Source organism: Acromyrmex echinatior, unplaced genomic scaffold (assembly GCF_024713525.1).
Source record: "Acromyrmex echinatior isolate Ae372 unplaced genomic scaffold, ASM2471352v2 Scaffold28, whole genome shotgun sequence".
Lineage (NCBI taxonomy): Eukaryota > Metazoa > Arthropoda > Insecta > Hymenoptera > Formicidae > Acromyrmex > Acromyrmex echinatior.
Genome location: NW_028259062.1, coordinates 1 through 22,568, shown reverse-complemented (window position 1 = coordinate 22,568; position 22,568 = coordinate 1). Strand labels below are relative to the sequence as shown.

Here is a 22,568-nt window from a genome sequence, read left to right as displayed (position 1 = left end):
TATCATGTTTTCCATTATATTATAATATTGACGTCCAACAAGCGGAACTTTCGAATAATTTCCGTATAGTCATACACGTGAGATTTTTTTTTTCGGAATGTATGTATTGGAAACGATACGTCTCATATTTGTTTCGACAGAGCAGTAGAGACTTTAGAATTTCCATTTAGAGCCATATACCCGAGATTCGATTCTTGGAATATGCGCATTGAAAACGATATGTCTGATCGGAAATCTCATATGTGTTCCAATAAAGCAATTGAAACTTTAGTAAATTCCATATGGAGCCACATACGCGAGATTCGGCTTTCGGAACATGCGCATTGAAAACGATACGTCTGATCGGAAGTCTCATATTTATTTCGATAGATCGATAGAAACTTCGGAAATATTGCATAGAACCATATACGCAAATATACAGGGTTGGCCATATTCGACGGAAAGATCTGGCAACACTGTAACTTTTGACAGAGATGTTAGATCGAGTAACGACGTTTCCCATGATTGAAAAAAAAAACATCTTTCCGTCGAATATGGCCAATCCTGTACATGCGTCGACCATACGTATATCAGAAAAATTAGATATAGAACAATATGATAAGTATTTGGATTTTCATATTCAAGTCTATCAGGAAATTATCATCAGTGTACATTCTTTGTTACATTAAGATTAAATTATTAAAGATTCAGTTTTGGTTTCAATGTCCGTCTGGACTATAATTAATATAAGAGTTTTTTTCTTTTTTTTCCTTTTCTTTGTAATTAATTAATTAATCTTTGTAACTAATTTTAGGTGTATTAAAAATTATTTATTATTTCATATATTATTGACGCTGAATGATCAAAGACTGTATCGTTTTTGATTAAAACGATAGAATTTAAGTGTTTGCGATATGGAATTTTTGTTAGTGAGCTACCTTCTATTATTTTACAATAAATTGTTTTTGCTTTCTCTCTCAACAAATTTACCTTTTAATAATTTTAATACATTTTAGATTATTTATAATTTTAATACATTTTATTATTAGAGTTCGTTTCTATATTATAATTTCCGTTAATAGATAGAGAGAGACTCACTGAAATGAATTAGTTTGTAAAAAAAATTTTTTGTAATTACAACATTATATTGTGTCTGAGGATAGTTCAAAAGTGAGCCAAAACATGTAAGCGGATTAATTATTAATAAAGTTATTTTGTTAACCATATTGGTTTACATAAGAATTACCGTGCCTTGATTCCTATGGCCCTGTTATATCCAATTATTTTTTATCAGGAAATTCTTATGTATCAGTATCTATATTACATTTTGTGGTTTCGTATAAAAATTATGGTCTGATGAAATGATTAATATGATTTTTAGTAATAGATACGATTAAAATATTCAGTAGACGTATTAGTATTCTAAATCTCTATCATATTCAATCGGATTTTATCTATTTTTTTAAGCAGAAAATCTTACAAACTTATAATCCTGATATATAATATTACTTAAAAATTATTATTCCTAAATTGCTATTTTTTTCAATAAATTTATTTACTTTATTTAATTTATTATTGCGTAATAAGATACAAAAGTTCTCCTTTTCTTCTTTTCCTTTTTTTTTTAATCAATTAATCAAAGAACACTTCAAAGCATTTATAGTATCATGTATTTGTTTATGTTGATACATTGACAGCATATTAAAAAAATAATAGGTTTGGTGATAGTGAGTTCTCGAATATAAAGTTAGTAGATACGGAAAAAATGAGACATGCTGCATTTTTTTGGTACAAGATTTCTATACGAGAAATCTGAGTTGCTTGTGTCCACGATCCGAGTTTTAATAATCTTTTTCTGTCCAAGGTCTTGAATTATCTCGGACCAATTTCTAGCATTTCTAGCATCTCGTGGACAAAAGATTTTTGGGAGATTTCTGTTCGAGAAATACATCTGAGTTGCTTGTATCTCATAGATATTCATATCTAATATTAGCTCGTTGACGTGGCTCTAATACATGATTCCGAAAAGTATGTATTAAACTCATGGTGCGTATCCGTGATGTAGAAATATTACGGCTTGTATTCAGAACGCGATTTTATCTCTAAAATTCTATGCGTAACGTAAATTATAGCAAGTTAGCGCACTAACATCGTTATAAGCGCATTCTAAATACAGGCCTACTAGTCAACGCATGTGCATAAGTTGTAACGTCCGTCAATAAAATAAACGCGAACGTATTTCTACTTAGCTTTAAGAGATCGCGCCACACATACAATTTCCAAGCTGGTGCACTCTGGTGAATATAACATTACGTTGCCAATATAAAGTCGCTATAATAAATGGAATATTGCCATGATTACGAAAATATATAACTATAATTAATATAACTTACTATAAAATATATAACTAATTAATATAACAATATCTATAATAATACAATAGTTATACTTCTATTTATTTTCATTTTCTTTTCCTCAATTCAAAGCTAATTAACAACAAATAAAACAAAAAAAAGAGGAACGAGTTAATAAATATATTCTTTAAGACCGCCTGACTAGTCGCGGCGGCCATGTTGGAATTGTGACCTCAGAAGCGAGGAATGACACATTAATTTATGTTACGTTCCATTTTTAAATAAAGTTAATTTGGATGAAACGAAATGATGAAATCACTTTAAAGCACTTGTAAAAATCGATGAAAACTCTTTTCTTCCCTTGACAGTCAGTAAATGGTCGTAAAAGGCACGTAAAATGAGCCTATATTCGGGCAGAAATACATGGTCCAACATGGTTCCTATTGAACTGAGTAAAATACACGCTTTTACATATAAAATTCCAAGATAACTTTAGTTTTCATCGATAATTACGACCTTGGTAAGTACGAGACAAGTCACATTATCACAATTAAGCAAATAATAACGAAATGTCATGCAATATAAATTTCTTCATCAAAGTGTCACGTCTATAAGTTCGATCATTTATCATGATGCGGCGCTGTAACATACACAAGCACGAGTCCGTGCTCGTCTGCTGCGCGCCGAGAATGAACGAGACAGCAAGCTCCTTCTCACACTAGTCGCTTGTTTCAAGCGGCCGAAAATGGCTTTCTCGGCAATCTCGGCCGCTCGATGGCATCAATAAGAGTCGGGAGGGCATCCTAAATAACATATAAATTTTAATAAATTGTAGTAATGTATTTTAATAAATAGTGAACCCCTTCCCTTAATCCAGAATATACGTAGTATAAATCATGTTAAAACGCAACAGTTTACGAGATTTAATTGTTTACGACTTTTCATGCACGTTATATAGTATATCTCCCCTTCATAAAGTTCGAGTAGCAAGAATAGTTCAATAAAGTAGAATTTTACCGGAAAAAAATTATAAACCACCATTTCTTTTCACGAAAGTCTCAAAAGACTATCAGAAAAAAATGCGTATGTTCGAGACTCGAGATTTGTAAAGAAAATATGCGAAAAAAATCAAATAGTTCCAAAAAGCACATTTTTCACTTATAAAACAAAAGATATTGATTGTATGAAAAAAAGTCGATGTAAAAAAAAAGTAGATATTCGAAATACCTACAAAATGAGACGTGGAACATGAAAATCGATCTATTAGTTCAATAGAAAAAAAATAAAAAACACCGAAAAAGGCTTTTTTTCACTCTCTGTTCATTGAGATTTAAACGCAAAGCTTTGAAATTCTCGTAAAATGCAACCCTCGTATTGATGAACAAATCTAGCTCTGAACAGAATGGACTAACTAAGAAGAAAAGTACTCTATCATTTTGCAATTTTCGTAATAATTAACAAGATATTAATTGTTAAATATTGATAAAAATTGGTCTTCAATAATTTTTATTCAAATAAAATCAATTTTACAGAAAAACTACAAAAACTAAAATTGTTTATTTTCTTCTCATAGAATTCTATGAATTTTTTCAGAATTTTTTATCAACTTTTTAGTATTGCATTTTTTCTCAATTAATATCTTGTTAATTATTGCGAAAATTGCAAAATGATGCAGGACTTTTCTTCTCAGTTTAGTCCATTCTGCCCTTATACAGAAGATTTATCATTATTTTCCAAATACTTTGTATACAAAAAGTTATATGTATATATGTGTATGTATATGCATTTGTATACATGCATAGTCTGCAATATACTCTACTTTTTTGTTAATTTTGTAACCAAATTACTGTTTTCTAAACAAAACTAACTTTTTAAGACTATTTTTATGAAAGGCCACATTATTATCCATGTTTCTCTTCGATTCACCATTATGTAATGTTGTCACATTTTTATTAATAGTGTCCTAAATAATAAATATTTCGTAATTTTGAGTCCAGTATCGATTCAACAACATTTTAATGAATATAATTGTTCAAGTTTTAAACTTAAATATTCATTATTAACCAAGTTATCGTGCAACTAGAGTATCACTTCTCCTCTACTAAATGGTATTAAAAACGCATTTAAAAAAAATAACGTTTTAAACATTTGCTTTAAATTGTTTTTAAAAAAAGCATGTTTAATTTAATCTGATGTTTAAAACATGTTTTAAACATTTGTTAAAACAATAAGATTTTAAACAAAACAACCCTGGAGGGAAACCGGCGCGCAGTCGAATGGAGAAGATCGGTCCGCTCGGCGATTCGCGATTTGATTTCGTGTGTTAAAATTTACTAAATTTACATTTTCTCAGCAATAAATTGATGTGGAAATCTAATTTTTTTTAATCTGGGGTAGCTCGACGAGATATAAATAAATAGCTTAACCAAATGTTTTGCAAAGTAATTGTAATCATGAAATTTTTAATTTTTTGTTTCTTGAATTTTTATTTTTTCAGTTTATTACTAAAAAATCACGTTTGAGTATGGAGTGCATATCTGATTAACAAATTTAAGTCACATTAGCTATGTTTTTTTATTTAACTTACTGTAAGAAATGTCCAATTAGACAATTATATGTACGGAAATATCAGTACGAAATAGTTTTTGTGTCCAATTAAATGTACGGAATTATCAGTAATTATTTTTGTGAATTTAATTGCAGATGCAAATATGACATATGTAAACAAATAAATAATTTGCTAAATGTTAATGTAACTGTTGAATATAGTTGCAAAATATTTTTTTCATGTACACACTAGTTTACTTTTATATTTGCGAGAGTTAGTGTTATATCTTTAACAGTTGCGCTAATATTTGACAAATTACTTATTAATTAATTAAATTCACAAAAATAATTTTGTACTGATAATTCCGTACATTTAATTGGACACTTTTTACAACATATTAAATAAAGAATAGCTAATGTGACTTAAATTTATTAATCAAACATGCGTTCCATACACAAACGTGTTTTTTTAGTAATAAAACGAAAAAAATAAAAATTTAAGAAATAAAAAATTTTCTAAACTAAAAATTTGAATGGTTACAATTCGAGATTTTTTAACAGCAAATTCAATTCTTTCTTGATAAATTGGTGTCAGACGGAACTCTTAATATTAAAAACTAGAGCCACAGATTTTTTGAAAAAAAAAAAATTATCTCCGCTCCTAATAATCGAAAAGTAATTTTTTTTTTAAATTCGTAGAAAAATGTTAGATTTCGAATGCTTCACATGGCTATTTGATATGATGCATATTAACGAAATTATTTCCATTTTTTTATACGGAAAAAGTTACTCACTTTTCAAAATCATTTTATAATAGTTTAACTGTAAAATTCGTTTTGTTATTAAGTGTACGTCATACCACTCTTGAAAAAACAAAATCCCTGTAAATTGTTATACTACTGCTCAAAGATGAAGAAAGAAAATTAAGTTTTCCGCAGACAAGTTTTTAGTGAACAAACGGCTTTTTGCAAAAACTAATGAACATTTCACGCTTGTTCAGGGCTAAATTTGTTTGTCAATATGAGGGCTAAATTTTATGAGAATTTCAAAGCTTTGCGTTTCAATCTCAATGAAAAAAAGGCCTTTTTCGGTGTTTTATATTTTTTTTCTACTGAACTAATAGATCGATTTCCACGTCTCATTTTGTAGGTATTTCGAATACCTACATTTTTTAGACCGAATTTTTTTCCATACAATCAATATATTTCGTTTTATAAACATGTTTTTTGTAACTATTTGATTTTTTTCGCATATTTTCTTCACAAGTCTCGAGTCGCAAACATGCATTTCTTTTCTAATGGCCTTTCGAGACTTTCGTGAAGAGAAATACTGGTTTATAATTTTTTTCCGGTAAAATTCTACTTCTACTGAACTATTCTTGCTACTCGAGTTTATAAAGAAGAGGTATACTATATAACGCGCATGAAAAATCATAAACAATATTTAATATCTCATAATTGTTACGTTTTAATATGATTTATACTATTCTGGAAGGAGGATTTATACACTATTACTTCAATTTATTAAAATTTATATGTTATTTAGAATGCCCCCCTGCCCCTTATGCCTAGGACCGCTGAGCGGCCGAGATTGCCGAGAAAGCATTTTCAATTGCTTAAAACAAGTGACTAGTGTGAGAAGGAGCTCGCTGTCTCGTTCACTCTAGGCGCGCCGCAGACGAGCACGCGGACATGGGCTCGTGCTTAAGTATGTGGCTACCGGTTTCGCCAGACTGCCGTCTGATTCTGTGTCGCCACCGTCAACGCAGAGTTCTTGGCTGACAAGTAAAGGTCTGAGCACAAGAATTGTCGTAACTTACTTAGAGACTTAAGTTGAAGACGTAAATAACGCACAAGTATTGGCATATGACGTACGATTTATTGCTGTCTTTTGGAGACACGGTAATAAGTCCCATACGTCATACGTGAAAGCTTGTGCGTTACTTACGTCTACAATTTAAGTCTAAATAAGTGTTACGACAATTCTTGTACTCAGACCCTAAATCTACGAAGGTATCACTCACCGTTTTTAATGAAACTTTGCAAATTTATTGAACTTTAAAAAATATTCGACACGTATTTTTTTATTGGCCATGGTCCACTCTGAAGGGTGAAAACTACTCCTTAAAGATAAGGGATAAATAATAATTTAACATATTAGGTGAAATACGTTAAAAATTTTAAAAAGTAAAATGTATTTTATTAGTGGATTTTTGAAGTCGCTGAAACTAAATCTTATGTCAAAACTATGACATTCAAAATAGTTGACCCAATATGGCGTCCAGATACATCAAAATTTTTATTATTTTTTTATCAAAATGAGTAAATTTTAAGAATTCTTATTATCACAGAATTCAAATTTCTGATTTTTGGGTCGATGATTTTAAATATGGTATTAAAGATATAAAATTCAAAATGGCGGTCTCAATATATGGCAGTTATATACATTAAAATTTATAAAAACTTAATTAAAATTTATAAAAATTTCATTAAAAACGATGAGTGACACCTCCGTAGGTTTATTTCTGAATAGTCAGGAGCCTTAAGTCTAAATAAGTATTACGACAATTCTTGTGTTCAGACTCTAATATGTCCCTGCAAACATTTCCTTACGTCAGACATAGTACGCGTATTGAACATTTATAATATTTGTACATTTATAATATCTGTACTAGCCATTCTTGATATTTGGCAATTAAAATCATTAGTAATTATTGATAACACTTTATTTATTAACGTTATTAATGCAACGTATCAACGTGCGGTAATCACGATATCTTTAGACAAATATAGTCAAATGTAACAATAATGCTAGAAGTTACTGGAAAACCCTGCCAAACGCGACGACGCGTTTGAAATTGAATAAATTCAACTGTAAACACGTCAAACGCGACAGTGCTACAAGTCACTACAATCTAGTTATTTCCGTAATAATGCGTAAATACGCGCGTTAAATGATCGCCCAGTTTTTATACTAGTCTCTTTACACTGGGTATCGCTCGATGAGTAAACTGCATTCAGAGTATCGATTCTCTAACTTTCATCATGGTGCAATTGCGAGCAATCTCAGGGGAGTTCGTTCGACAAGAAATTTCTCGAATGGTAAGATCCGAGAAAGAAAGACTGAGAAATAGAGCGAGAGAGGAAATATAGCCGACTGAATCGATTGAATTGACAATTTTAAGATTACATATATAAAAATAGTAATAAGGCTCTGTACGTATAAAACAATGTATACAAGAATGGCAAAGAGCCATTTTCAATGTAGTCTTAATATATCAACATCGTTCTAAATCAAAAATATGCACATGATCTTACAGTATTATTATAATTTTTTCGATTGGAGTCGAAACGTTTGTTGTTAATTGTAATTGTTTTATATGAATTTTTAATGCTAATTTAAATTAAAATTCTTTTATACATTACTGGCTCTTTGTAAATATATAATTCTTCTTTGTAAATATATAATCCTTCTTGTAAATATATAATTTTGCACAGTCCAAAGACAAAAATAAAATCAAATGGCAATATACATGGTAGTAATTTTGTTACTGGATGAAAAGGATGAAGAGACCTTTGAATCACATATGAGAATTACGCAAAGAATGTTTAGAGATATTCATTTTTAACAGGATTGACTTTGTAAATAATGGCAGAAAATCATTTAGGCTCAGTTCCATAATTCACGGTTTACTTTTAACAACTTTTAATCGAAGTTCGACTTATTCGTCATCCGTTTTCAATTCTAGAATTGGAAAAAATTTAGGAATAAATTGAACTTTATGGCCATGGTTCGATTTACGCTCATGAACATCGTTTGTCTTCATTCAACATTTGACAAACAACAAGGATGAAATGATTTTTAAGCGTTGTGAATCGGACCGCGGATTATCATGTTTCACTTCACATTTTCACGTTTTTCTACACATCGGCAAATCTACCCAGTCAGAAATAATTTCTCGAAAAGACGTCATTTCGATGTCGAAAATAAAAGTTAAAAGTTTTCGAAATTACTATTGATTTCAATGGATTTTTGGTTCCAATTTCGATTAATTTTCAAGTTGGAAATATAATCTTGAATTGATCCAGTCAGCATGAAAATATACTATTAGTATCATTAATGCAATAAGTAAATTCGATAAGTAGTGTCACTAATAGCGTAATAGTGGTGGAGAAAATTTCATTAAAATTTTTATGTGAAAATAAGTATTATTGATTAGCATCATATTTCAGAGGATACACGACAAAATTATAATAAAAAAAAATTTATTTTATGAATTCAAGAACTAATTTTATGATGCACCCATGCATGGTCATTCATCCGAATTCGAACCTCCATTTACCATGCTTCATTTCGTGATCGTACGGAAACTGCTCCTTCGAAGAATCATGAACATCTATAATGCTAATGGATATATAGTTGTAACATATCTTCAAAGATGTTGTGAAAGAGAAACACATAAAAAAAATATAATTAATATTAAATATACTAGTAATGTACAAATAATGAGACCTATGATAATAACTTGTTTTTAATAATACTGTAAAATATTTGTTTGAGATCTGAGCCATTCCACGGACTTGCCAAACCACGACACGTTACTGGACTTCATGACAAGGAGAACGCTGACTCTCAAAGCCGCCAAACCAAAATCGCTCAAGGTCTCCGACAACCCGTCGCGATCTGCCAAGTCGCATCACGTCAAGAAATACACCGAATCTTCACAATGCGTCCTATGCAAGGGGGTAAACACCACGTGATGGTGTGCGAAGAATTCAAGAAAAAATCCGCGGTCGACCGCAAGGCCGTCGCCGAAACTCACAAGCTGTGCTTCAACTGCCTCGGCCATCATACTTTCGCGAAGTGCCAGTCGACGAGGACGTGTGCTACGTGCAAGTCTCGTCACCACTCAATGTTACACGACGCGTACGCTTCACCGAAACCTCAAGAGGTCAGCTCACTGTCGGCAGTGCGCCGCGACAACGACCACAAGGCTACTTTGCTCGCAACTGCGCGAGTTTCCGTCGCTGATCGTCACGGCAATCGGCATACCACACGCGTGCTCATCGACCAAGGTTCGGAAATTTCTTTGATTTCCGAGGCTCTGGTCCAACGCCTACGCCTGCCACGCTCTCGATCCGCAATCGAAGTCATCGGCATCAGCGGCAAAAGCTCCGGGCTCAGCAGGGGAAGGGTAACGCTCAAGGTGACCTCGTTAACAACAGGGACCGACTTCACAGTCGGAGCCTTTATTCTGCCACGTCTTTCGCTTTACCAAGGCCCTCAAGCAAGGACCAAAATGGAGTGGCCACACCTAAAGGGGTTCCAATTGGCTGATCCAGACTACGCAGCAAACGACCCCATTGAGCTACTTTTTGGAGCGGAAGTATGCTCAATCATTCTCCAGGATATCCGCAAGGGAGGCCCCCAAGCGCCTATCGCTCAAAAGACACTGCTCGGTTGGATCTTATCGGGAGGTTGCGACCAAGTAACCAACTCAGCACAGCGCCACTCGCTTCAGTGCACCGTAGATCATGAGCTAGCCGACCTTGTGCACCGCTTCTGGGAACAGGAACGAGAAGTGCCTGCGTCCGTCGCACTCACGCCAAAAGAGCAGCAATGCGAGGACATCTTCGCGCTGCAGCACCAACGCACTGCCGAAGGACGGTACGTAGTGCGACTACCTTTTGCATCTCCGCCGACGACGCTGATTGATACGAGAAGATCTGCTGAACGGCTCTTAGTCGCCATGGAGCGACGCTGTGAAAGAGACGCACGATTCGGCGATCTCTACCGAGTCTTCCTGAAGGACTACGAGGACCAAGGTCACATGGAATTGGCGCCAGAACCTCCGAATTCCAGCGAAGATCAATGCTACCTTCCGCATCATGGCGTCCTCCGAGAATCCAGCACCACGACGAAGCTCAGGGTCGTCTTCAATGGATCGCAGCGTACAAGATCCGGTGAGTCGCTCAATACTCATCTACTAGTTGGGGCTAATTTGCTGCCACCCCTCGCGAACGTACTTCTGCGGTGGCGGTGGCATCGGTACGCGCTAGTGGCCGACATCGAAAAGATGTATCGGCAGATTCTTGTACATCCCGACGATCAAAGGCATCAATGCATCCTCTGGAGACACCGCGTTGATGAGCCTATACACGAGTTCACACTGAAAACGGTCACTTACGGTCTCGCTTGCGCGCCATTTCTCGCCATTCGCACGCTGCGTCAACTCGACGACGGACCGCGTTTCCCTCGAAGTGCGAGTGCTTTACGACACGACTGCTACGTTGACGATGTCGTAACCGGAGCGCACGATAAAGACGACGCTATCGCGCTCCAAGTCGAGCTCCGCAACCTCTGCATGGCGGACGGGTTCCCTCTCCGAAAGTGGGCCGCCAACTGCCAGGAGCTGCTTCGCGACATTCCGTCTGAATACTGTCTCACCAGAGACTCGCGGTCGTGGGAACAAGAAAACCACTCAACGCTGGGATTGCGCTGGTATCCAACCAGGGACGAATTCGCCTTCTCTGTTCCTCCTCGCACCGTCGTCGCGTTCACCAAGAGAAGTCTGCTGTCGGAGACCGCTCGACTCTTCGACCCGCTCGGATGGCTGGCTCCAGTAACCATTCGAGCTAAAATTCTGATTCAGTCGGCCTGGCTGCAACAGCTAGAGTGGGACACACCATTGCCGTCAACCATCTCTGAAAAGTGGAAGCGACTCTGGGAAGAACTTCCACTGCTTGAGAAGCTCAGAGTCGGCCGCTGGCTCGGCACCGGCGACACGAGCTCTCAACTCGATGCACGGCTTCGCAGACGCGTCCGAAAGAGGTTACGCCGCCGTGGTGTACCTCCGCATCACCGCAAACAAACAAACAAAGACTCTATTGTTGACAGCCAAAAGCAAGGTCGCGCCGATCAAACTGGTTTCGCTCCCACGACTCGAACTCTGCGCCGTCGCCTTGCTTTCAAGTGTACTCGTGCACGCGCGCTCCGTGCTAAACCTAGCAACAACGCCAGTGATCTTGTGGTCAGACTCCAAGGTCACGCTACACTGGATTCGAGGTCACGCCTCCCGCTGGAAAACATACGTGGCTAACAGAGTGTCACAAATCCAGCAGCAACTTCCAGAGGCTCAATGGCGTCACGTCCCGGGCAAGAACAACTCCGCCGACTGTGCCTCCCGGAAACTAACACCACGCGAGCTCCTCAGCCATCCCTTGTGGTGGATGGGTCCCGCATGGTTGTGCGGGAATCCGACGCAATGGCCAAGCATCAATCTGGAGCCCATCCAGGACGTACCGGAGCAACGGGCCACAACACTCGCAGCAGTCGTCGGGAGCAACCACGAGCCGGAAGAACTGCTCAGATTCTCGTCGCTTCACCAGTTGCTCAGAGTGACTTCCTGGTGCTTGCGTTGGCGTCACCGCAGTCTCTCAGTCGGATCCGTGGACAATGAGCTCCAAGGGTCAGCGCTTCTCCCAGCCGAACTCGACGCAGCACTCCTTCAATGGATTCGCGTAGTGCAGTCACGTCATTATCAGGAGGAGATGACTGCGCTCGAAAACGAACGCGATCTTGCCAGATCCAGCCATCTGCGAACCCTCAGCCCGTACATGGACGAACACGGAGTTCTGCGTTGGAGGGCGCCTCAAGCACGCAGCGCTGTCGTTCAACGAGCGACATCCGATCATCGTGCCTCCAAGGTCATGGCTCACTCGCCTGCTGGTGGAAGCCTACCATCGCCGTACTCTCCACGGAGGAGTCCAGATGACCCTGGGATTACTTCGCCTCCGATTCTGGATTCCACAAGGTCGAGCAGTAGTCAAGCGATGGCTGCATCAATGCGTGACGTGCACTCGGTGGAGGGCTGCCACTCCGCAACCGAAAATGGGGAACCTTCCTCCAGGGAGAGTGACTCCTGCACGCCCATTTCTTCACGTGGGCATCGACTACGCCGGGCCTATCTTCATCAGGACAAGCAAAGGGCGTGGGCACAGCGCTCACAAAGCGTTCATCGCCGTCTTTATTTGTTTTAGCTCCAAGGCCGTTCATCTCGAGGCTTACACCACCGACGCCTTCCTGGCTGCTCTTCGTCGATTCACATCCCGCCGAGGACTGTGCTCGGACATATACTCTGATTGCGGCACCAATTTTTTGGGCGCCGACCGGCAACTTCGAGAGATGCTTCGAGCCTCCTCGGCAGAAGGACGAAAGATCGCACACGTAGCTACATCGGAGGGGATCCATTGGCATTTCAATCCTCCTTCGGCACCTCATTTTGGTGGACTCTGGGAGGCGGCCGTGAAATCGGCTAAGTATCACCTGCGCCGAACTATCGGCGAAACCAGGCTCACCTTCGAGGAAATGAGCACTCTGCTCGCACAAGTGGAGGCATGCCTGAACTCCCGGCCCATGCATGCCCTCTCAGACGACTCCGACGACCTCACGGCTCTGACACCAGGTCACCTGCTCATCGGGGCACCACTGCTGGCCATTCCTGAGCCGTCCTTGTCGGACGAGAAGGACAATTTGCTTTCCAGGTGGCAACTTATTCAGCGAATGCGAGACCACTTCTGGCAGAGATGGTCACGCGAGTACTTACACACTCTGGCTACCAGACCGAAATGGACTAAGGACGCTTTGCCACCACGCCTTGGATCGCTATGCATCATTCACTCCGAGCTCTCACCACCAAATAAGTGGCCTCTGGCGTGGATCACGCAGCTACATCCTGGAGACGACGGCGTAGTGCGAGTGGTCACAGTCAAAACCGCCTCATCCGAATTAACTCGTCCTTTGGTCAAATTAGTTTTATTACCAGAAGAGGCTAACGCGTTTATCTCGCACGCTAATGCATCAAATGTAAAGGAGAGCTTGAATTGATCGCGTGTACTTTCGTAAATCATTGCTTCAATGTTATTTGTCATATAACTCTCGTTTACAGTTCAAGCTCTTCCACGGAATCATTGCATTGTATCGCTTGTCTTATGTTTGCGTTTATTGTTTTTTTTTATTGTAATCTCAATGCGCTCGAGGTAACTTCTATACATATATCGTCACGGAGATGACGAGGCGGGCGGGAATGTTTGAGATCGGTAATTCGAAAAGAAAAGCAAGAATTCTTTCAGTCGACCGACAGTAATTGTCATTGAACGCATGCATAAATTGAGCTCGTGATTTCATCTCGAGCATGATCTAAATCCTCGATAAAAATCAGCGATTTGGTGTTCTTTGTTCTTTTTAAAAACAAGTCGTTACACGCAAACAAGTTGTCGTTACCGGCAACGGACAATCGAAAGTTCTAGAACGATTCAATTCGCGCACGCGAGCGCCGCGCTCCGATGAATACGTCACGCGCTGTCACCAATCCCACGCACGGATTTTCTGTCGCGCATGACTGTTACGTTGAACGTCGTTAGAAAAGAATCCAAAGCGCCAATCAATTTTGTACACCTAATGCCACGTAATAATTACGATTGTGGCAAATTTTTATTGGATTTTTCCCAAAAAAGAAAGCTCAGGCCGAAAGCAATAAATGCTTCGATCTCGCCGTCCTCCTTCTTACTTCGAAAAAGTTCTTACTTCTTAAAGTTCTTAGAGTTCTTAGAGTCATAGTCTTGCTACTATATCGCTTCGTAAAATCGCCGTGCTAACCGTTTAATGAAATCGCGATAAAACGAATCTTTCGAGAAGTGCCGAGAAAATCGCCGAGATTTTCCATTACTGCGATTCCAAAATATCATTTGGAAAAGGTGACTGCATTTAATATTCTGTTAATTTAATATCTAATTAATTATATTTTTTGACTTTGTAACTGAGCATATTAAAGAAAATTCTTTTGTTAAATTACAAAGAAACGAAGTTCTCTTTACTCGCTTATCATATCAACCTTGTGCCGTTTTCTCACTCGAATCTTTCGCGCGGTGCGCTCTCGCACAATATTATTTTTATTAGCTGAAATAATACTAATTGCTCTAATGATATATATACAGTGATGGGAGAGAGTTCCGTAACGGTCAAATATCTTGGAAAATAATGATTATGGAAGAAAATATTCAATATAAAAGTTTTAGTATATCAAGTGTTCTATTATATGATTATATTGAAATGACTTTCATGTGACCTTGAAGGACACTGTGAAGGTCAACTTTGAAATCTTAATGGAAACTCCTATTTTCTATTATTAGGTGTTGGAATTAATTCGTAGCGTTTTTTAATGAAAGAATGTTATTTATTTCACATGAGCATTAAAAAATACATTAATGAAAGTACTTCCCATCACTTGTAAAACGCTACGAATTAATTCCAACACCTAATACATATTCTTAAAATTGTCAAGACGTTTCTAAAACACTGGTTACAAACCCTTTTTGCTTGAGATCTTTCTGAATTACGAACCTTCAAAGTTTAAGTATCGCCGGCGCGTTATCTAAAGTACACCGTGTGGAGATGGCACAGTCGGATATCCACCTCTTCGAAATGCTTGATCAAAATGAGTTCTCGTGTGCGTGCGTGCGTGCATTTTTTACTCTAATAAATTTTTTATACCAAATATTATACAATTACTGAAAGTAGTTCTATATGTTACGTCATATGTCGTCATATATTATTATTCTACAGTAATAACACTACTGGTTCAGCATTGACACTATTGCATATCAGTAGTAATACTATTGCAGTAGTAGTGACACTAGTAGTATTTTTATATTTCCAAATGATATTGGAAATTTGTATGATAGATCAACATTTAAATTTCATTAATTTTGAGATTAATTTGAGATTGTTTTGATATCGATTCGAGCTAGAATTAGTCTAGCTAGACTTTGATAGAGTCGATGATATTTTTCCTTAATTTCATGCTTATGGTAAGAGATAGCTAATAGGTTGTCAGCATTTATGATAAGAGACATTATTCTCTGAAATTCCTCAATACAAAAGTAACGAAATAAGATTATATTAAATAAATTACAAAGTTCAAATAAAAGTAATGTTATTCAGCAGGACTAGAACAATAAAATAAGATACAAAGGATTACTAGAAGAAAAGATGTAGAGTTTATCGATACAATTGTAAAAGATGTTCCGATTCGTATAAAAAAATCCACAATTTTCTAAAAAATTATAAAATTATTTATAAATTCTAAAAAATTTTGAGAAAGCTCTTATGATTAGAGTGACATTGTAATTGTCGAAATGAAATCGAAAAAAATGTCGATTCAATCTTTGAACGAAAATATTCAAAATATAAGATTACGTATCACAAATTTATACCAAATATTAAAAATGTATCAAATTCTCATTGCACTCTCTACATATGTAATTTTTTATCACTCAAAAATATTGAAATTTTGATACAAGTTTCGAATCGACAATTTTTCCATCGTAACGACGTCGAAATGACGTCTTTTCAAGGAACTATTTCTGACCGGGTAGTGATTTCATACTTTCACTTCGTCGTTACAGAATCACGCGGACAAATTCACGTGAGATAAAAGTGCGAAAAGTGAGTGATCTCACTCGAATTACAGAATCGACCTCCAGGGAGTCAAATGTGTATCTTGAAATGAAGTGAAAATTACAAAAATGAATAAATAGAATATTTATAACTAGAATATTTATAATTTAATTGGTCAATACTTAGTAATCATTGCCCACTTTTGTAATTTTCACCTTCATTTCAAAATACACATTCGAGCCCTTGAAACCTCGAAAAAAAGTGTTGCAATCTTTTTGTCGGTGAGTACAGCTGGTCACAGAGAAAGATTCTAAGGAGTTAGCAGTCTAATAGTATATATAGAAGTCTATAAGATTTATTGTGAAAACGAACAATGCCCAGCTATAGTGGTGTAATTATTAGAGGTCTAGATAACAGAGATGCGACATTAATGTCAATTGGTTAGGTAGTTTCCGCCATTTTAATTCAGTATAAGTGCTCCTAACCCTAGCTGATGACAGTAGGCTGCCAAGAATATCCATTTATTTGCCTCACATTAATTATCCATATATAATATTTCTTATCTCAAAATTTATTGGGAAATAACGAAATAAAAGAAAAGAATGTTCTTCTTTTTAGTGTTTCCCTTTTTTGTATACATTTTTACAGCCAAATACACAACACTTTCTGTACAAAAAAGTTCTCTAAAGAGTCACAAAATCAAGAAAAGGTCACAGATTTCAAGAAAAGGTTAGATTAGATTAAGTTCGATACTAAATATTCACACAAATAAGAATACTTACCCTATAATAATAGTTTTTTATTGCACTTTGATACTTTGTATTGTCTTAATTTTTCTCTATATAATCTATATGTATTCTTTATGTAATTTATATGTAATCTATATAATCTGTATGCACATTACAAAGCTATATCTTGATGCATTAGATGTAATAGTGAATTAAAATGGCGATCTGATCATGTGATTCAGACAATTAGACCATACCCTTCTATGTCACATCTCTGTTATCTAGGCCTCTAGTGTAAGTATATATATATATATATAGTCTAGGTATAGTATAATGAATGTAATAAATCTAAAATCGTCAAAAATTAACTAATTAGCCCAGATCTATATATGATCTAATTATGTGTATAGTAAGAACTCAACTTAATCATGAACTTAATTTATGTTCAATTAAATTTCTTCACATTCAACTGTGATTGGTCAATTTCTTATGGCTCAAGGTTTTCTACATTCATATAACATCCGAGTGAAGTTTGCGAATGCAGTCTAACGTTAAAATATTCGGATTTCGGAGGAAACTTTGATATAACAATATAAAATGAAGAAGATTTGTTATAATAGTTAATACATGTTATTTTCTTTATTTGTAAATATTATTATTTAAATACATTTCAAGAAGAAATGCTTATTCTTTTTTTTTTTTTTTCAAATAAACGATCTTATCATAAAACCATTTGTTCATCTTTATTGGAAAAACAAACCAATGAAAAGAGGTTCGAATAAATCAATCAATAAAATATATATTTAAAAAGCCAATCAGAGCCAAAACCAGCTGTTCGAGTACACATAAATGTTTTTATTCTCGTGTGAATAACAATAACAAAATCATAAATGTTTCAACTCTTCTTTTTGGGTCCTTATCAATATGAAATCTAATTCTAAATTACATAAGTAAGCCTATTAAAAAATGTAATTAAAGTCGGTGCAATTATCCATTTAAGATGGTGCAACATGACAAACTCACGCGTTCTTTTCTATCCAAATGCCAATTTAGCTATATAAAAAATAGTTAAATGAATATCATGAATACAAAATTTTTACAATGATATTATAAAAACTTACATAAAATAAAAACGATGTCGTATACATTGTGTCAAAAGTCAAAGCCATCAAATTGTCAGATTTTCTATTTAGTCATTCATAAGAAAAACAGAAATTAACAAGAGAATAAAAGAGAATAAATAAAATCACTTGCCTGAGTTTAAATTTTACAAACTGGTCAGTTTGTAAAATTCTTTCTTCTAATTGGTCCAGCAAATGCTTCAAAACATTTGTAGCGAGACTTTGACTACAGCCTTACATGTAATCATTTTCACACGACTCGTAAAATTCTTGTGATGTCAGCGGTCAGAGTTGAAATGAGAGTTAAAATAATAAAAACAAGTAGTTATTGAAATAAAAATAAAACTCTACTAAGAATATGAGGGAAAGAGAAAGGAGAAGAAGCATGTCACGATTTCCTAAACAAATTCATATATAGTGGATCTAAAGAATAAGTATCATTTTGTAAATTTAAACTTTGTTTCTGTTACTTTATATGGACCATTTCCGATATTAATCTTTTATTAAGTATCCTTTCTTCATCTAATATCTTGATATTTTCTCAAATTCATGTTGATGATTAATTCTGTTTCAGTTATTACAGAATGTTGTGTCGTGTTCCAATTTATATGATTTTATTTAGAGGGGATTTTATTATTAAAAGGTTTCATAATGATTGTGTTGAAAGTCCGACAATTATCGGCTCGCAATCACATTTGGAACAAAAAATTGATTAAATATATTCGTAACATCTAACTTTGACCATTCGGCGTTCTTTACTTTATTCGATTTATTCATACACGATCGTTCCTCTTATAATGTTTATATGATTCCTAATGTTCATTAATGCGTGTCTTCAAACATCTACCTGGCATATGCCTGTCTTCAAACATCTATTTGGCCCAATTACGATGTTTCTTTTCTCATTTTCTTAATTTTATTTTTATTTCAATAACTACCTGTATTATTTTGACTCTCATTTCAATTTTAACCGCTGACACCACAAGAACTTTATGTCGAGTCGTGTGAAAATGATTACATGTAAGGCTGTGGTCAAAGTCTCGCTACAAATGCTTTGAAGCATTTGCCAATTAGAAGAAAGAATTTTACAAATTGACCAATTAAAAAACGCTTCGAAGCGTTTGCAGCCTCGCGTTGACCGTACCCTAAGTTTAATAAAATTTAAATTCAGACAAGTGATTTTACTTATTCTCTTTGTTAATTTTTGTTTTTCTTATGAATGACTAAATAGAAAATCTGACAATTTCGTGAACGAAGTAGCTTTGACACAATATATACGACACCGTTTTTATTTTATGTAAGTTTTTATAATATCATTGCAAAAATTTTGTGTTCATGATATTCGTTTGGCTTCTTTATATAGCTAAATTGGCATTTGGATAGGAAAGAACGTGCGTTTGTCGTCCTTTACCATCTTAAATGGATAATATGGACTTTAAGTACATTTTTTAATAGGCTTACTTGTGTAATTTAGAATTAGATTTCATATTGATAAGAATCCAAAAAGAAGAGTTGAAACGTTTATGATTTTGTTATTGTTATTCACACGAGAATAAAAGAATTTATTAAACATCCGAACAGCTGATTTTGGCTCTGATTGGTTTTTTTTATGTATATTTTACTGGAAAATAAAAAAAAGAATAAATATTGAAATTTTTCTTCTTAAAATATACTTAAATAATAATATTTACAAATAAAGAAAATAACATGTAATATTATAACAAATCTTTTTCTTCATTTTATATTTTTATGTCAAAGTTTACTTCATAATCCAAATATTCCAATATTAGACTGCGTTTGCAAACTTCACTCGGATGATATATATTGGGTCATCTAAAAAGTATCCGCGGTACTTTGTCACTAGATATATGACCATCAACACGCATCTAGTGACAAAAAACCGCGGATACTTTTTAGATGACCCAATATTGTATAAATGTAGAAAGCCTTGAACCATAAGAAATTGATCAATCATAATTGAGTGTGAAGAAAATTAATCGAACATAATTAAGTTCATGATGAAATTGATTTCTTACTACACATAATTAGATCCGGACTAATTGGTTAATTTTTGACGATTTTAGGTTTACTACATTCATTGTATCATACCTACTACACCCACTACACTCGGGCATTGTTTGTGGGCATTGTTGACAGTTGTCGGTGTCGCAACTTATTTACCATATAAAATATCTGCGCAATGACACCGACAACTGTCGGTAGACGTGTAAAGATGATTATAGAATAGTGCCCCAGGTCCCCTATTCTTGAAAAATATCGCATAAAAAATTAGGGAAATGTTATAGTATATGTAACGCATATTATAGTATTTTCTTAGATTTTTGTATGCGATACTTTTCGAAAATAGGGGTTCAGGATCCTTATTCTTGAAAAGAAACGTATACGAAAATCTAAGGAAATACACTACGTTACATACACACACATATATATATATATATATATATATATATATATATATATATATTATTATTATTATTAGGTTGGTGCATATGAAATGTCGAATTTTCTTTACATATGAACGTTTGTCTCCCTGTTTCCGTTATGCTTTTGTTTTTGGCGTAAGCTCGTTTATAGTCGTATTATCCATTGTCAGAATCACATTTCAACAAAGAAAATTTTCTCAAAAGTGTTCCATTTTGTTATTTATTTTGAATTTCGTAAGGATATGAATTCAACCAATATTCATGTAATTTTTTTACATGAGTATAAACTTAGTAATAATGCTGCAAAAGCTGCATGCAATATAAACCAGGCATTGGAGAGAATATTGTTAACAATCGAAAAGTGCAGCATTGGTTTGAAAAATTTCGGTCTGGTGATTTTTCCCTACAAAATGAACCGCATGGAAGACCCAAAACGTCTGTGAAAAATGATGCTCTGAAAGCATTGGTGGAAACGAATTCAACTGTATCTACAAACGAACTTGCTACCAGAATGAAAGTTGACCATACAACGATATTGCGACACCTTTTTGAAATTGGCAATTGAAAAAAATGGATAAATGGGTATCGCACGAACTAACCGAGTGAAATAAGCTGGACCGATTGAACGTATGCTCATCATTACTAACCCGATTTCATCGAGAGCCATTTTTCAATCGGATTATTACTTGTGACGAAAAATGGGTTCTTTACGACAATAGGAAAAGATGTGCTCGGTGGCTTGATAGGAATGAGGCTCATACTTGTGCTCATAGGCCATCACTTCATCCACGGAAAATTTTAATAATAGTTTGGTGGAATGTGACTGGAGTAATTTATTACTCATTCCTTCAAACTGGAGAGACAATTACAGCCGAAAAGTACTTCCAGTACATTGATGAAATGCATGAAAAATTGAAAATTATATGCCCATCACTTGTTAATCGGCATGGCCTAATACTTCTCCACGACAACGCTCGGCCGCATATTTCGTACAAAACAATTGCGAAATTAAATGAATTAAAATATGAAATTTTGCAGCACCCAGCTTATTCACCGGATTTTTCGCCAACCGACTTTCATTTTTTTAAACATTTAGAATAGTTTTTACGGGCTAAACAGTATGAAAATGAAGACAGAAAATAAAAAATTCCATATCAGAGTTTATTGATTCTAAAGATCAGAATTTCTTTAAGACAGGCATCTATGCATTAAAATCTCGTTGGGAAAAGTGTATTGAAACAAATGGAGCATATTTTGATTAAATAAACAGTTTTTGAAAAAAGATATGCAGTTTTATATATTCACTTAAAAATCCGACATTTCATATGCATCAACCTAATATATATATATATATATACAGTTTAGTAAAAGAAGAGAAAAACAAAATATAATCTCACTGTATTAACTTTTAATTATAACTTAAAGGGTATTAACAATTATATATATTATTATATTCAGGGTTGAGTAGTAATTGGTTAAAAAATTAAAAATTAAAAAAAAAGTTAAAAAGTTAATAACTTTTAATTCAACTTAATTTTAAATGCATTAATTTTTTATTTAATTTAGTTACTTTTAAACTTTAATTTATCAACTTTTTTTAAATTAAAAATTTTTCTATCTCTCTTAATGCTAATATTTTTTTTCCATAAAGTTTTAAACATTAAAGAATTAATTTAGAAAAAGTTTAATGATTTTATGTTAAAAGATATAGATCTAATAAGAATTACATTATACGGTAGCCAGTTTTTATTGACTTGCTAGGTTTTATCAACTTCCCGCTTATATTTGAATCATACTAATTTTATCATAAACGTTATATTTCAACATAAATATGAAATGAACCTTGAATAAAAAGTCTTGTTGTAGAATAATATTGCACATCCACTCATTTTCTACAATTTTATACGTATATTTTTTGTAACAAATATCTAGTCGATG

The 22,568-nt window shown here is 35.0% G+C and overlaps 2 protein-coding genes across 2 annotated transcripts; both read left to right on the top strand.

The window, feature by feature from the left end:
* Window positions 1–9,606: 9,606 nt before the first annotated feature.
* LOC147906474 (uncharacterized) lies at window positions 9,607–11,979 on the top strand. Its single transcript, XM_087416529.1, has one exon. The coding sequence runs from the start codon at window positions 9,607–9,609 to the stop codon at window positions 11,977–11,979; it is 2,373 nt and encodes a 790-aa protein (XP_087272655.1).
* A 585-nt stretch (window positions 11,980–12,564) lies between these two features.
* On the top strand, window positions 12,565–15,776 carry LOC147906473 (uncharacterized). Its single transcript, XM_087416531.1, has one exon. The coding sequence runs from the start codon at window positions 12,651–12,653 to the stop codon at window positions 13,764–13,766; it is 1,116 nt and encodes a 371-aa protein (XP_087272657.1). The 5' UTR covers window positions 12,565–12,650; the 3' UTR covers window positions 13,767–15,776.
* The last annotated feature ends 6,792 nt before the right edge of the window (window positions 15,777–22,568 follow it).